At 43.1% G+C, this 13,155-nt stretch overlaps 1 protein-coding gene across 3 annotated transcripts in view; it reads left to right on the plus strand.

Annotated features, from left to right (window-relative positions):
- EGFR (epidermal growth factor receptor) overlaps nt 1-13,155 on the plus strand; it is a 157,405-nt gene that overhangs the window by 106,187 nt on the left and 38,063 nt on the right. For all 3 annotated transcript variants that reach the window (XM_063158030.1, XM_063158027.1, XM_063158034.1), the window contains exons 2-11: nt 1,606-1,757; nt 3,285-3,471; nt 4,125-4,259; nt 6,010-6,078; nt 8,309-8,427; nt 9,830-9,971; nt 10,647-10,763; nt 11,320-11,446; nt 11,545-11,618; nt 12,799-12,889. In XM_063158030.1, the coding sequence (XP_063014100.1) occupies nt 1,677-1,757; nt 3,285-3,471; nt 4,125-4,259; nt 6,010-6,078; nt 8,309-8,427; nt 9,830-9,971; nt 10,647-10,763; nt 11,320-11,446; nt 11,545-11,618; nt 12,799-12,889 (1,142 nt within the window). In that variant the 5' untranslated portion in view covers nt 1,606-1,676. The remainder of the gene's footprint in view (nt 1-1,605; nt 1,758-3,284; nt 3,472-4,124; nt 4,260-6,009; nt 6,079-8,308; nt 8,428-9,829; nt 9,972-10,646; nt 10,764-11,319; nt 11,447-11,544; nt 11,619-12,798; nt 12,890-13,155) is intronic.

Here is a 13,155-nt window from a genome sequence, read left to right on the forward strand (position 1 = left end):
TTTCTAAAGCAAGTGTTAAGAAATTCAGAAATTCAAAATATATAAAAAGGGTCGAGCAGCTTAGATGATGTGCTCCCAGCCTGTCATAGTGCTCCCATTTACCAGCAGTTGCTGGTCTGATTCCAAACACTATAATGTTTCTCTAGATGTGTAATGAGAAATAACTGAGGAATGTGAGTGAACAGCCTTGCTTTAAACATGGTCCAGAGTATTTAATCTGTTATCACTGTAACTCCTAATGCCGATGATTGTACTGAAAAGTACCACATGTTCAGTGAATAGTTTTGATGATTGGTAAAGTGTGTTTTTATCGCTGTCATTACACTGGTTTTCCTACTAATAAAGCATCAGTTGTTCGGTAAATCTTCAACAGGTGTTGTCTTTTGTTACTAGAACCGAAATATATTTCCAGCTTTCTCAAGAATCTTTGTTATTTGCTTTGCAGCACTCCAGTTTGTGATTGGTGTTTCTGTGAATTATGGCTCTACAAAACTATAATTTCATATATTTATTTCTCCAAGTTAAAACAATATAATTCTTTCAATATGGAAAGCTGTGCAGTTAGGCTGGGGTTGCATTATGCATATGATGAGATAACAGCCTGCTTCTGCTCCCACTGAAGAGCAAAGTGGAGCTGAAGGAGCCCCTGGAAGGGGTTGTGAAGTTTTTTACCACATTGTCTTCTGTATAATTCTCCTTTTCTCTGTATTAGCATAACTGAGAGATGTGTTCATTTGACCCCTGTAGGGATAGCACAGGAAATGACTGTATGAGTACAGAATTTTTCAGGGTTGTGTCTGGTGTTTTTCTTCAGAGCAAGTTTGCATTTTGCTCATGCATTGCAATCAATTACAATCTTGATGACTTCTTTCAGTTCCTCTAGATTTAATAAAGCAGTGTAATATAATGTCAGGAGGGGATTAATTTTTCCATCGTGCTGTTATAAATATTTGAAATCTCAGTGGTGCTCTGTGTGACACCTCTTCCTTCCCCACCAGGCAGAAGTGAATTTGAGTGCCAAAGATGAATATGTCAGAAAATCTAAATCTGTCATACTCCCAAAATGTCAGAGTGGCAAGAGATGTGTAAGACCTGGAGGTTCAGTTAGACCTTAAAACCCGAGTTTGTAGCTTAAGGGGTCCTTCAGGAAGCCCCCCTTCCTTCTTCTGAGCTTACAAGGAGACCCAATGCCCCTGAAAGTAATGTAAAATAGGTCCTCAGGAAAATCACTTTTGGTGATACCTGGCAACATGCCATTTTCAGTAGTGTTCAGTGGAACTGTATCAATGTCCTCTCCTCAGGAACTGAGTTATGTCTGTGATGCACAAAACTTAGTGCTCCCTATGTATAAAAACCTTGTATTGTGGCTTTTCAATAACAGACCATGATGGGCAGTTATTCCTCCTCTGAATTCTGGTACATCTCTGTCCCTGGGAAACACTGCATACTTCCTACACTATTGCCAGCGGAGTCATGACAGATAATGTTCTTGCTTCTTATGAAGCTTAACTTACTGTAGTGCTTTTAAAGATAAGTGAGAAACAAGTCTTTTCCCTGTAGTTAATTCTTCCTTTCCTTCATGGAGCTTTCTCCTTTTCTCCACAGTTTGTCAAGGGACAAATAACAAGCTGACCCAACTGGGACATGTGGAAGACCATTTCACCAGCCTGCAGAGGATGTACAACAATTGTGAGGTGGTACTCAGCAACCTGGAGATTACATATGTGGAGCACAATCGTGACCTCTCTTTTCTGAAGGTTAGTGTTCGTGGCCAATGAAGTCTACTCTGCTACAAAAAAATCCTACTCCCATTTTTTAAGTGCAAAGGATCAGCTACTGATAAAATTCTGTGGTGATCCAAAAACATAGCTAGCTAAGGTCAGAGGAATCACAGCCTGCAGTCTAAGCATACCTGTAGGCTGCAGGATGCACTCATCCCTACTAAAGAAATCAGGTACTCTGAGAAATAGCTTTTCAAGCATTGTGCTGGGTGCCATGCAGATGGGTTTCTTCTCATTTATAATTAGAATGAGAAGAAACCTCATCCATACCTATTACCTCAGTTCTCAGAGAGCAAAAGGCTTTGGTGGTGCTGTTGGGCAAAGCAAAGCACAAAGCGAGTGGCAGATTGTGAAGTGTGGAGGCCTTTTCCCTGCCCTCCAAACTGCAGTCCCTTCCCCTGCCATAGTGGTGAGTGCCTCTCCAGCCTGAAGTGCTCACACCCTCAGCAGGCAGGCAAGTCCTGTGCAATAACTTCCCACATGGATTCTTGAAGTGATCTTCAAGATAATACCCTGTGATTGACACATGGGCTACTCCCATCTCAACGTTTGTTTTGTGCCCAAGTTCATGGGCAAATTAAGGCAAGCTGAGGAGGGAGTGAACCGAGGATGGATGTTTAAACACAACCATAGCATGGGGAGGAGCCATGGCTGACATGGGGACCTGCAGGTTCTCCACCAGCAAGTAACAAGCAATATCAAAAAATCTGTGGTTTGAACATATGGGTTACAAACATGATGGTATTGCCATTCTTGTTTCCCAAACACAACCTGATTGGGGAGCTCAGGGTTCCAAGGAACATAACAAGTCTCTTGAAAATTTACTGGTAGTCTTCACAGAAAAGGAAAATATCTTTAGTAGCCTGAAGGATTTTCACTTGCAGTGATTTTTGTAGGGGTTTGCATATGTTTCACAATGCAAGACAGGAATAAACCCACATCCAGGAACAGTATCTCACTTGTGTTTTTTTTTCCTGTAAAGATATAAATTGTTTAAGAAGGAGAAGGTTGCCTAGTATCTCACTTTAATGAGCATGGGAAGGGGCACAGAAGAGACCATGTAAAAGCCTGAATCAGGTGGCATCTGTGTGCTGCCAGGTGCTGAAGGCTAGACAAGTATTTATTGGAAGCATCACACTTAGTTGCCATTTCATACATGCTTGCCCTTTTCTCCTGCATGCCCTAGTCAGCCCCACTTACCAGGGCTGACTGGGTCATGCAGGGCTATGCTGGACCTTTGGAATGACCCCCTGGTAGCTGCTGAAAGGGTGAGTTTATACATGCTTAGGTATGTATAGGGAAACCTATAGGGATATATAGGGAAACACCAAGGTTTTGCACATAGTCCCTTCTTATTCTTGGATTTATTTTGTTTTTAATGAGATTAGGTGGTCTCTCATCCCTTAAAATTGAAAGATGGTGCAGTGGAGGAGTGGGAGGAGGAAAGCCATTATTGAAGAGTACTATGGATTAAGCACCTTGTTTCTTCTGTTGCTCTCTCAGTCAATACAGGAGGTTGCAGGCTACGTGCTCATCGCCCTTAACATGGTGGATGTCATTCCCCTGGAAAACCTCCAGATCATCCGAGGCAATGTGCTGTATGACAACTCTTATGCCCTGGCTGTTTTATCCAACTACCACATGAATAAAACCCAGGGACTCCGGCAGCTGCCAATGAAGCGGCTTTCAGGTGAGACACGGGCAAGGAGGGGAGGCACCTCTAAAGGTGCCTAAAACTTCAACTGCCACTTTTTGGTGTCAAGATCTGTTGGAGATTGCCTCTCAAAGTCATGGGCCATCAAAACCTGCTTTAAAAGCAAAGATCTGAATGTAGTTTTCTAATTGCTCTCCTGCTCGCCAGTCTTCTGCAAAAGACAAGGAAAACCCATCAATATTCATCTTTGTTCCTGAAACTGGCAAAGAAACATCCATTTATTATTTGTATTATTTGATTCCAGTGCATACATATCGATATTTTCTGTTAGATCCCTGTGGGAACTGCTATTGTGTGTGTCTCACATGGTCTCTGACTGGGCACACCAGCATGCCTGCTCTGCTCACTGCTGTGAGCCCTAGAGGTGGCACCAGGCAGAAGAATACACATAGTGGCATCTTTGTGGCATCCAAGAAAAGCTGGCTCTGCAGAACCTGTTGGTCTGATCCAGGTGTTAGTTACACCATCAGGAGTCTGATGCCCTGATTTTTCCTTTCTGTCAGTATCAGGTGACTGAGGTGGAGAAAGATGTAACTTATTTCTCTTTCTTTAGAGCAGAGACATTTTGGGGATGTCTCTGGGGCAAAATAGGGATTTGCTTCACTTAGCAATTATTTTTTCTTTAACAGAAATTCTCAATGGAGGTGTTAAAATCAGCAACAACCCCAAACTGTGCAACATGGATACTGTTCTTTGGAATGACATCATTGACACAAGCAAGAAACCTCCCACGGTGCTTGAATTTGCAAGCAACCTGTCTTCTTGTGAGTATTAACCTATGAAAAGTGCTGTCTCCCCCCTCCATTTCAGAGAGTAAAATGAACATCCCATCTTTCATGCAGTGGATTCCTGGCCCAACAATTCCTAACAAAGGCCACCCAGCTCTGTTCCAAGAGAAGTGCTTTCATTTCTGCACCACTGGCCTAAGACAGAGTTTTCATGATGGTTAGGTCCTTAACTCACAGCTCAGCAAAGTTCTTGGGAATGTTCCTCTTGATTTAAGACAGTACTCTGCATATGTGCTCAGCTCAGAAAGACAGCTCAGAAAAATGTGCATTCATTTCCTTTCTAGCAATCTTCTGTTTACATCATAAGGCTCTGGTCTAGAAAAACCATATGGGGAGCTTCATGGAGTTACTTGAAGCCTTCTTAGAGCTAGGGCCCAAGTAATGCCATAAAATTCTCCTGTTTTGGGCTCCACAGATTACCCTGGCAAAAGTATAATAAACAGGTAGATAAATCTGACACTTCAGATCAACAGGGAGATGAGGGGATATTTAAAAGTTTGTACAGCATATGCTTAGAGCAGGCTCAAGCTAATCCTGCAGACTTATGAGTCCCTCGTAAAATCCCCAGTCATTTCACAGAAAGGAGAGTTTATTTTCATTTCTGAGCATTTCATTTCTGGCACTGTAAATTGGCAGGAAAACATATTTTCTTTATCTTCTTCCAGTTGCATAATTGCCTGAGCTAATAGCCAACTTCTGTGTTGACTTATTTTTCTATGGAGCCCTGGCATAATCAAGGAGTTGCAAACTATACATGTCAGCACAAGAGTTTGGCTCTGAGCACCACAGAAATGTTAACCTTTAACTTTTCAACTTAAAAAAAATAAAGTTCTTTGGTCCCACACCAAATCAATCAACTCTTGGACAAGTATTGGCATTTGTTCAAATATTTGATGGCTGATGGGGGGAAGGAGAATCACATGCTGTTAGTGGGAAGAAGCACTCGAGTAGGAAATGTCTTTTAAATGTAGTGAATTCCACATTAATCTCCTAAGACAGCCTTTTATAGCTTTAATAATGATGCCATACTCTAAAATAAGTTGTTTCGCTGGGACTTTGCTTGTCATTAAGAGAAAAAAGGAAGAACAGAGCAAAGAGGGAAGATTGGGAAAGAACCCAGCACTGAACGCTCGAGGTCAGACAAGGTGTCTGTCCATCCTGCCCACCTCTCCATAAATCATCTGTCTGCAGCATAGTCCTGCACAAGGAGTATTTTTGGCATAGGATGGGAGGAGGGCACAAAGCAGACAAGTCAAATTACTTTGTGGTCAGAGTAGCTGGCAGTTGCCTGTGAATCCAGTTGGATTTGTTTTCTTTTTGGAACTGCCTTGTTCAGAAACACTGATTTACATGTGGCCTGTAGTGAGCAGCTGGCACATGCCTGACTTCAAGCCAGTGGTGACTTGCCATTGCATGAAAACCCCAGCAGAAGGGCCAGCCGGGCAGTAGCTGAGATTCCTGTTCCTGGGAAAAATATTCCTCTTTCGTAAGCTAGACTGGCTGGGTATTGTGCTCGCTTGCTCAAAGGGGTGGAGGTGGAGAACTGCACGTAGGAAAGCAGAGGTGAACAAAGGATAACAAATTCAGCCCTCAAATTTTTTGAGCACTGTTATGTAGGTGCTTCCTACCCTGGTTTATCAGGAAGGAAATCTCAATTGTTTTCTGTTGTTCATGGTACATTGTTATTTTCTTAGTTTACAGAATATTATACTGTCTTGTGTTCTAGGTCCCAAATGTCATCAGAACTGCACAGAAGACCACTGTTGGGGCCCTGGTGAACAAAACTGCCAGACATGTAAGCCTGTTGATTAGTTAAGAAATACCTTGTGTGCTCTAACATCCATACTACATTTCTGTCTACTGAAAAAATAAAATAACTGTAATTATGCAGGTAGGATGCTTCCTTGATACTAAGAGAGCAGCAGAAACATCCATTTACAAGTGCCTGAGATTTTGCAACAGTTTATTTTTCCTAAAGTAAAGGTTGAGGAGGAGCACCATGGCAATTTGTTTGACTGCTTTTTTTTTTTTCTCTAAAAAGTGGGGAAATACACTGGGTCTTGTTTTGTGAAAAGTTCAGTGGAAAAACGGCTGATCTAGACATAATGCAAATGGAAGCAACATTCTACATTCAGTTTTCCATTGCAAATAGTCACCTGAACCTAAGTTTTTTGTCTGCAAATATCACACCACATTTGTATGAGTTAGAGCTTGAGGAGAGAGGAGTGTATACCTTTCCTGTCTTCACTTAGGGCATGCTTCAGTTTTTGTCAGCTGGCTCTGCAGTTTGGCTCTCGGGTGCACAGTGGCTGTGCATACAAAGCCCTTCCTGGGCTGGTTCCTGCAGCTGAGGCTGCACAGCTGTCCCAGGACCTTGCGAAACCTCAGGTCTCAGCCCTGCAAGCTTCCAGCATTTACAAACCCTCACTGCAATCAGGAGTGCATGAAACAAAATCTTTTGCGGGCTCTTGCTCACCTCTCCAGGCATTTGAGACTCTGGCCAATTGAAAATGTATCCCACATTGCCATATGTGGGAATGTTTGGGGGATATGTCTTTTTCTTCTGGAAATGAACGTGGGATTCTCTATATGAAGCAAAAATGTTTGATATAATGTATATTTCCAGCAGGAAACTCTAGTCAGTAGTTATCAAAGTGATGAGGTGCTCTATTCCCCTGCTAATTCTTATGAAAAAATTGTATCAAAATGCTGTTCATGTAGAACAATATGCCTTTTATTCCCCTGTTTCTCATTGAATGGAGGAGTTGCTATCAGAGAAACTAATGCATACTGTGGAAATAATATTTTTCCTTGAAAATATCCAACCTTGCTTATAGGCCTACAAGAAAAAATAAAATAATACACTTTGGATGCAGAACTGTGTAATGGAAAAAGAATATATGTTTTTGAAAAAAATCACCGTTATATACCCTGTAGCTGGCTATTTTTTGAAATAATTTTCTGTTAATTAACAACCATGGTTTTCAGACTTACAGGAATTTCTGATAATATTGTAACTCATTTGTGCCAACTGTGAAGTTGATAACAGTTAGCACAGTGCACAGCTGAAATGCTCAGGATGCTGTATGAAGCACAGTAGCCATCAGGTTCTTCTGGCACCTTATGCCATGCTTCATGGATCAGTAATTTTATTTTTTTTAAGAGAACAAACAATCCCATTTTGGGTCTCTGGTACAAAAACATGCTAGCCATTCATTTGTGGGATTTTTTAAAATTGTTCTGATGATCATTTTCTCTGCTTTGATATTCAAATGAAGAAGCTTTCCCAATTCTCAACAAAATGTTTCAGGCAGTTTTTGCTTTTCTGCAAAAAGCTGGACCAGGGCCAGTTCTTTGCTTTGGGTTGTTACACTGGTGCAAACCCTGAGGGAGTTTGGTAATGAAGATAAAATTTGGCCAAGGATTTGAACATTAAAGAAAAATAATTCAATGTGCATATGAAATCTGCTTGCTGAGTGAGTCTCCCCTATCTCTGAAAATTTTGGAAATATTTTAGTGCATTAAAGGGATGTTTTACAGCATTGTAGGTGTAGAAACTACACCTACAATGTATAATTTCTAGTTATAGTACAGAGTCCTGGCAATTCTGTCACATTATTTTTCCCAAAGTTAGCACCATAATAGTAAATTTTCTCAATGAAATGGAGACAGATGTCTCCATGTCTCTGTTGCCCAGCTATAGGATGCAATGACTCTGTCACAGTTTTACTTGGTCTAGGCATTGGTGCAACCGGGTTGTTCTTTCTAAGCAGGACATATTTCCTGGCTGGGATCAGAGTTCTTAGCACCTCATAAGAGCCAAGATAATTACAGGCTGAACATGACCCCTTCTTACCACCACCCACACTCTCTCTCACCCCTCCCAAACTTTGGCCTTAAATGAGGACAGAACGTCCCATGAGGAAAATCTAGCACAGAACCTGCACCAGACCTTTTCTCCATATTTCTTGATCTCATTATAGCAAGCACAGCTGATGTTTTTCATTTTTTCTTGTATCTTCCAGTAACAAAAGTCATCTGTGCTCAGCAGTGCTCCGGTCGGTGCAGGGGGAAGGTGCCCAGCGACTGCTGCCACAACCAATGTGCCGCAGGCTGCACCGGGCCTCGGGAGAGTGACTGCCTGGTAATGATGCTGCACCACCACCACAATGGCCTCAGTCCCTGACACAGCAAGCAGGGCTTTCAGCTGCATGTGCTCTAGCCTTCTGCAGCCCCAGAAGGCCTCCTGAGAGATGCTGACCTGGAGGGTGCTCCAGGGCTTCCCTGCGTGGGTGGCTGTTGGGAGGGAAGATGACATGACCTTCACAGCACCCTGGGCTGGTGTTTACTGACTCTGCCCATGGACCTTCCTAGTGTGTTCCAAACCAGTGTTAGTGCCTTTGACTGCCCAGTGAGCTCAGCGTTGCTGCAGAACATCCAAGTGTTTGCTGTGGGCAACTTCCCCACACGAACAGGCCCACAAGTGTCCCCATGGTTATCTGGGCCAGCACAGCTTTGCCTTGTGGTCCTTAGCACTAGTCAGTAGTAATCTTGGTTTACCAAAGCAAGAACTTGTAAGGGAAGTAAAGAAGTGATGGATCTTCATTTCTTTGCATTTCACCGAACTTCACGAGTGAAATCTGGGTTTCCCTTTCTGCTTTTGACTTGCCACAAAAGCACTGTATTTGGGGAGCCCTGGGGCAGTGAAGAGAGAAGAAACAAATGGAGCTTCTTTAGGGAATAAAGGTCTCAATGCTTTTCCACAAGAGTTCCAGGGGTTTGGTGCATGCTGTGGTTTTAACTCTTCCCCATGTTTGCACTACACTCCATTGAAAATTCAGTGACATCTCAGTAATCACCACAGAAATTGTCCAACCTGGATTTTATTGTTGTTACCTCTATTCCTGGTTTTCTTTTAAGATGGCTATGATCTCCTTACTGGCTCACACAGTTACTGTTTCTCATCTGGAAAGCCAGGGGAGAAGAAAGGGAAAAAGGGAGTCATTATTAATTTAATGCAGATTTAGATTGGAAGAACCAACTTGCCCTTCATAAATGCCTGCTAAATTGTTCATTACCTGCAGCCAAATATAATGGCTTGAGTTTAACATTTAGCCATAAAAGTCAGTAATTGGCAGGAAAGGACTTGATTTGATTTAGGTTATTAAAAACTGGCCAAGAAAAGTACAGTTTGTCTTGATCTGGTTGCTGCTTGTAAGGGAAAATTTTTCTGTCTAAGGCATGCAGATTTGCTCCTGTTCCCACGTGAAACCCAGCAGCTCCCCACCAGAGTGCCAAGGTTTCTTGCTCAGAAAAAGAAAAGCTCATGGTTTCTTTAAAAAAAAAAATACTGAACTCCTTTGCCCAGCCTGAAGCAACCTTTCAACCTCAAAGCCTGAGGGACCATCCCTGTAGCTGCTTGGGGTTTCCATTAGAGCTAAGCAGGAAGCAGAGGAGGCCATCAGACTGTTTTGAAGACCTAATGTGAAATCACTGTCACTTTTTAAGGAAAAGGCAGTTTAACAGGTGCTGTTGTTCCATGACAGGCGTGCCGCAAGTTTCGGGATGATGCTACGTGCAAGGATACATGTCCCCCATTGGTCCTGTATAACCCCACCACTTACCAGATGGATGTGAACCCTGAAGGAAAATACAGCTTCGGAGCCACTTGTGTCAAGGAATGTCCACGTAAGTTCATTTCAGGTTGCAGCCCCAGAGGAGGTGGGGCATGGAGAAAAGGGGGAAGGGTCCTATGTCATCCTTCTGTTTTGTGGTCAGGTTAAAAAGCACTTGTTCTCTTTCTGTGGGAACAGGTGACAAAGTGAGCCTCTTGAAACAGTCTGCATCCATCACCTTGCCTGGTTTTTAATCTTTGCATTTTAATTTCTGAAAATTTTTCTCTTAGTGAAGAGAGAAGCATCTTCTAAAAACCATTAAAACAATGGCTTTATGGGATCAATGCTATGGATTGCCAGAGCATTATTAACTCTTAACTGGTTCTTAATTAGGACTGTTAAAAAGTAATTGATTTTAACACTCCATCTGAAGGCCTGTGATCCTTGTTTTCTCTACAGATTCTTGCTTTTCCTTTCTTGCTGTTCCATTTCTGTATTTTTTTAATCCATCAAGACTTTAATGTTGTTTCATCCCTCTGTGACCATTCCTCTCCCTGTAAAATGATGATAGCACTGTATGTTCATCTACCTTCAAATGATGTTTGTGATGATCATGGTTAATGCCTGTACTTTCCTGAGTGTGCCAAAAGCTCAAGTCCCTTTTTCCTTACCAGTCTTGAAGTGCTTGTCTGGCCCTCAAAGCATCCCTCTTGTATTTCAGCCACCTTTGTATCCTTTTTTTTCCCAGACAACTACGTGGTGACAGACCACGGCTCCTGTGTTCGCTCCTGCAACGCTGACACTTACGAAGTGGAAGAAAATGGTGTTCGGAAGTGTAAAAAGTGTGATGGGCTATGCAGCAAAGGTAAAAAAAGCATGGAATAAACCAGTGAAGCTTTGGGATGATAGAGAACTTACTAGTGGAGGGAGTTCTGATATTAGTTAAGTGCAAATTCAATATAAATCAGGTCCAGTAATAGTTTGGGGATGTGACAAGAGGTTTGATCAGGAAGCATGACTGTGGAGAATGCTTTCCAGGAGGGATACACCACAAGTACAGTAGATAAAATTGTGTGTTGTGTTCATGTATATCTTGCACATCAACCTTCTCCTCCATTTGTCCTTCCCAGTGTCTCATCAAGGAGAATGGAAATGGGACAAAGAGAGAAGGGAATGTGCCAGAGCCTGTGTGCAGAGATGCTCAGATGAGAGCTGCACAGCTGGGCAAGCAGGAAGCAGTTATCCTGTGACACTTTCTGAAAAGCAAAAATAGGCAAAAGACCTATGAAACCCATCTTAGAGTGGTCAGTTTGACCATACAGGAATTCTTTCTGAACTTGGAGCACCTTCACATTTCTACCCTGCCATGTGACTGGGCTGCACTTTTGTCCCCCCTAACTTTTGTATCTCTCCTTTAACAGTGTGCAATGGCATTGGAATAGGTGAACTTAAAGGGATCCTCTCCATAAATGCCACAAATATCGACTCCTTCAAAAACTGTACCAAGATCAATGGGGACGTCAGCATTCTCCCAGTTGCATTTCTAGGGTGAGTTACCTCCTGGCCAACAAGAACTGAAAGGAAAAAGCTAGGGGAAATCCAGGCTAAGCTGTTCTTTTCCCAATTTCTCATTCTGTTTGTTTCAGTGATGCCTTCACAAAGACCCTACCTTTGGATCCCAAGAAATTGGATGTCTTCAAAACAGTCAAAGAAATATCAGGTTAGCAGTGAATTTAAGCTGAGGTGTTTTTTGACTGATACTGCCAAAAACACAAATGGGAAGGAGGGAAATTTTTTAAGCAAATGAAGAGAAGTGCATGCAAAGCGTTTGTTGTCTCTGAGCTAACAAGGGTCACTCTTAACCAAGGTGGTCAGCAGCACATTGCCAGCATTACGCCCACATAACCCATAGTGATCTTCCATCCAAGGTGTATGGTTTGGCCAGATCATCCCTTCTGCTGAACTGTCAGCCCTAGAGAAGAGTAAAAGCAGTGGAGATCCCCAGCCACCCAAGAAGCGTGTGGTGATGCAGAGGCGTGCCACTCCAGCTAAAAAAAGCCAAGTCTGTTTCTATTTGTGGAAAGCCTTTCAGCAGCTCCTTAGGGAAGCGTGCTCAGGGGCTTGCGTCATCCTTATGGAGACACCCTCTCCAGCCTGATGAGCTCTTCCTTGGGGTGAATGTGTCTCCATGAGCACAAGGCAGCCAGCAGAGCACTCAGCCACCGGCTTGCACCAAGTATCAATTAAAAGTAATTGTGTTCAGCCCATTATGCAATGAATGTAACATTGGGGCTGGGTCTACAGGCATGACTCCAGTTCTCCTTTTGTTTCTCTCTCACCTGTGCGGCTCCCTTCAGGGCAGCAATGACTAACTGCAGAGCTTCATACAGCAGCCTGCAATTTTCCAAATTCTCCCCTTCCTCCCAAACACCTCAGCTGAGTGGGAATTCTGTTTGCCTCAAAAAATCCACTACTCTGCTCTGTTCCTGCTTTTCAGTTTCCCTCTTCCCTGAGGTCAGCTGAAAAAGGGGATGGGGTGCTGCCTTTCTCCCACAGATCCAGAGCCTGCAGCCTCCCAGCCAGGGTATCTGCTGGCAGGAGCTATCATTGCTGGTGACTCGGTGTGGCAGGATGTGCAGCTCACCAACACACTCTGTTGCACTCCTAAGCCCTCATGGTGGGCTAAGAAGTAAACTGTTTATTAAACAGGGTTTAAAAATATCTCCTTGCTCCCTAAAATGTCATGTTAGACTTTGAGATGGTCCTTCAGATAAGCATAGGGAAAGTACAAGTGCCTTCTCCTGGTGCAGGATTTGCTAAAGAAGAAGGTTCTGCTGCCAGTACTAACGGTGAGTTTATTTCCATTATGGTTATTTTTTAATCTTCTTTTCCTCTTGCAGGATTTTTGTTGATTCAAGCCTGGCCTGAGAATGCTACTGATCTCTATGCTTTCGAAAATCTGGAGATTATACGAGGCAGAACAAAGCAGCAGTAAGTAAATCATGTGCCACAGCCACTCTAAGAGAAACCCTGTTTTGGGCTGCTCTTGTCTGAGCAAACCAAGGTTGCAAGCAGTGTGAGACTCAGGTGTCCCAAAACTGATGCAAAATGGGGCAAACCCTGCAAGGAGTAGAGCACCATCTCTGCAGCATAGATCATGTGCCCTGGGAGGGAAGACCCTCAGCTCTGTGCCATGTATGGAGGGCTGCCCTCAGCCTGCTTTCAGGACCAGGGTTTCCCCCACCATCCTGCAAGCA

Source organism: Melospiza melodia, chromosome 1 (assembly GCF_035770615.1).
Source record: "Melospiza melodia melodia isolate bMelMel2 chromosome 1, bMelMel2.pri, whole genome shotgun sequence".
In the NCBI taxonomy this organism is placed as follows: Eukaryota; Metazoa; Chordata; class Aves; order Passeriformes; family Passerellidae; genus Melospiza; species Melospiza melodia.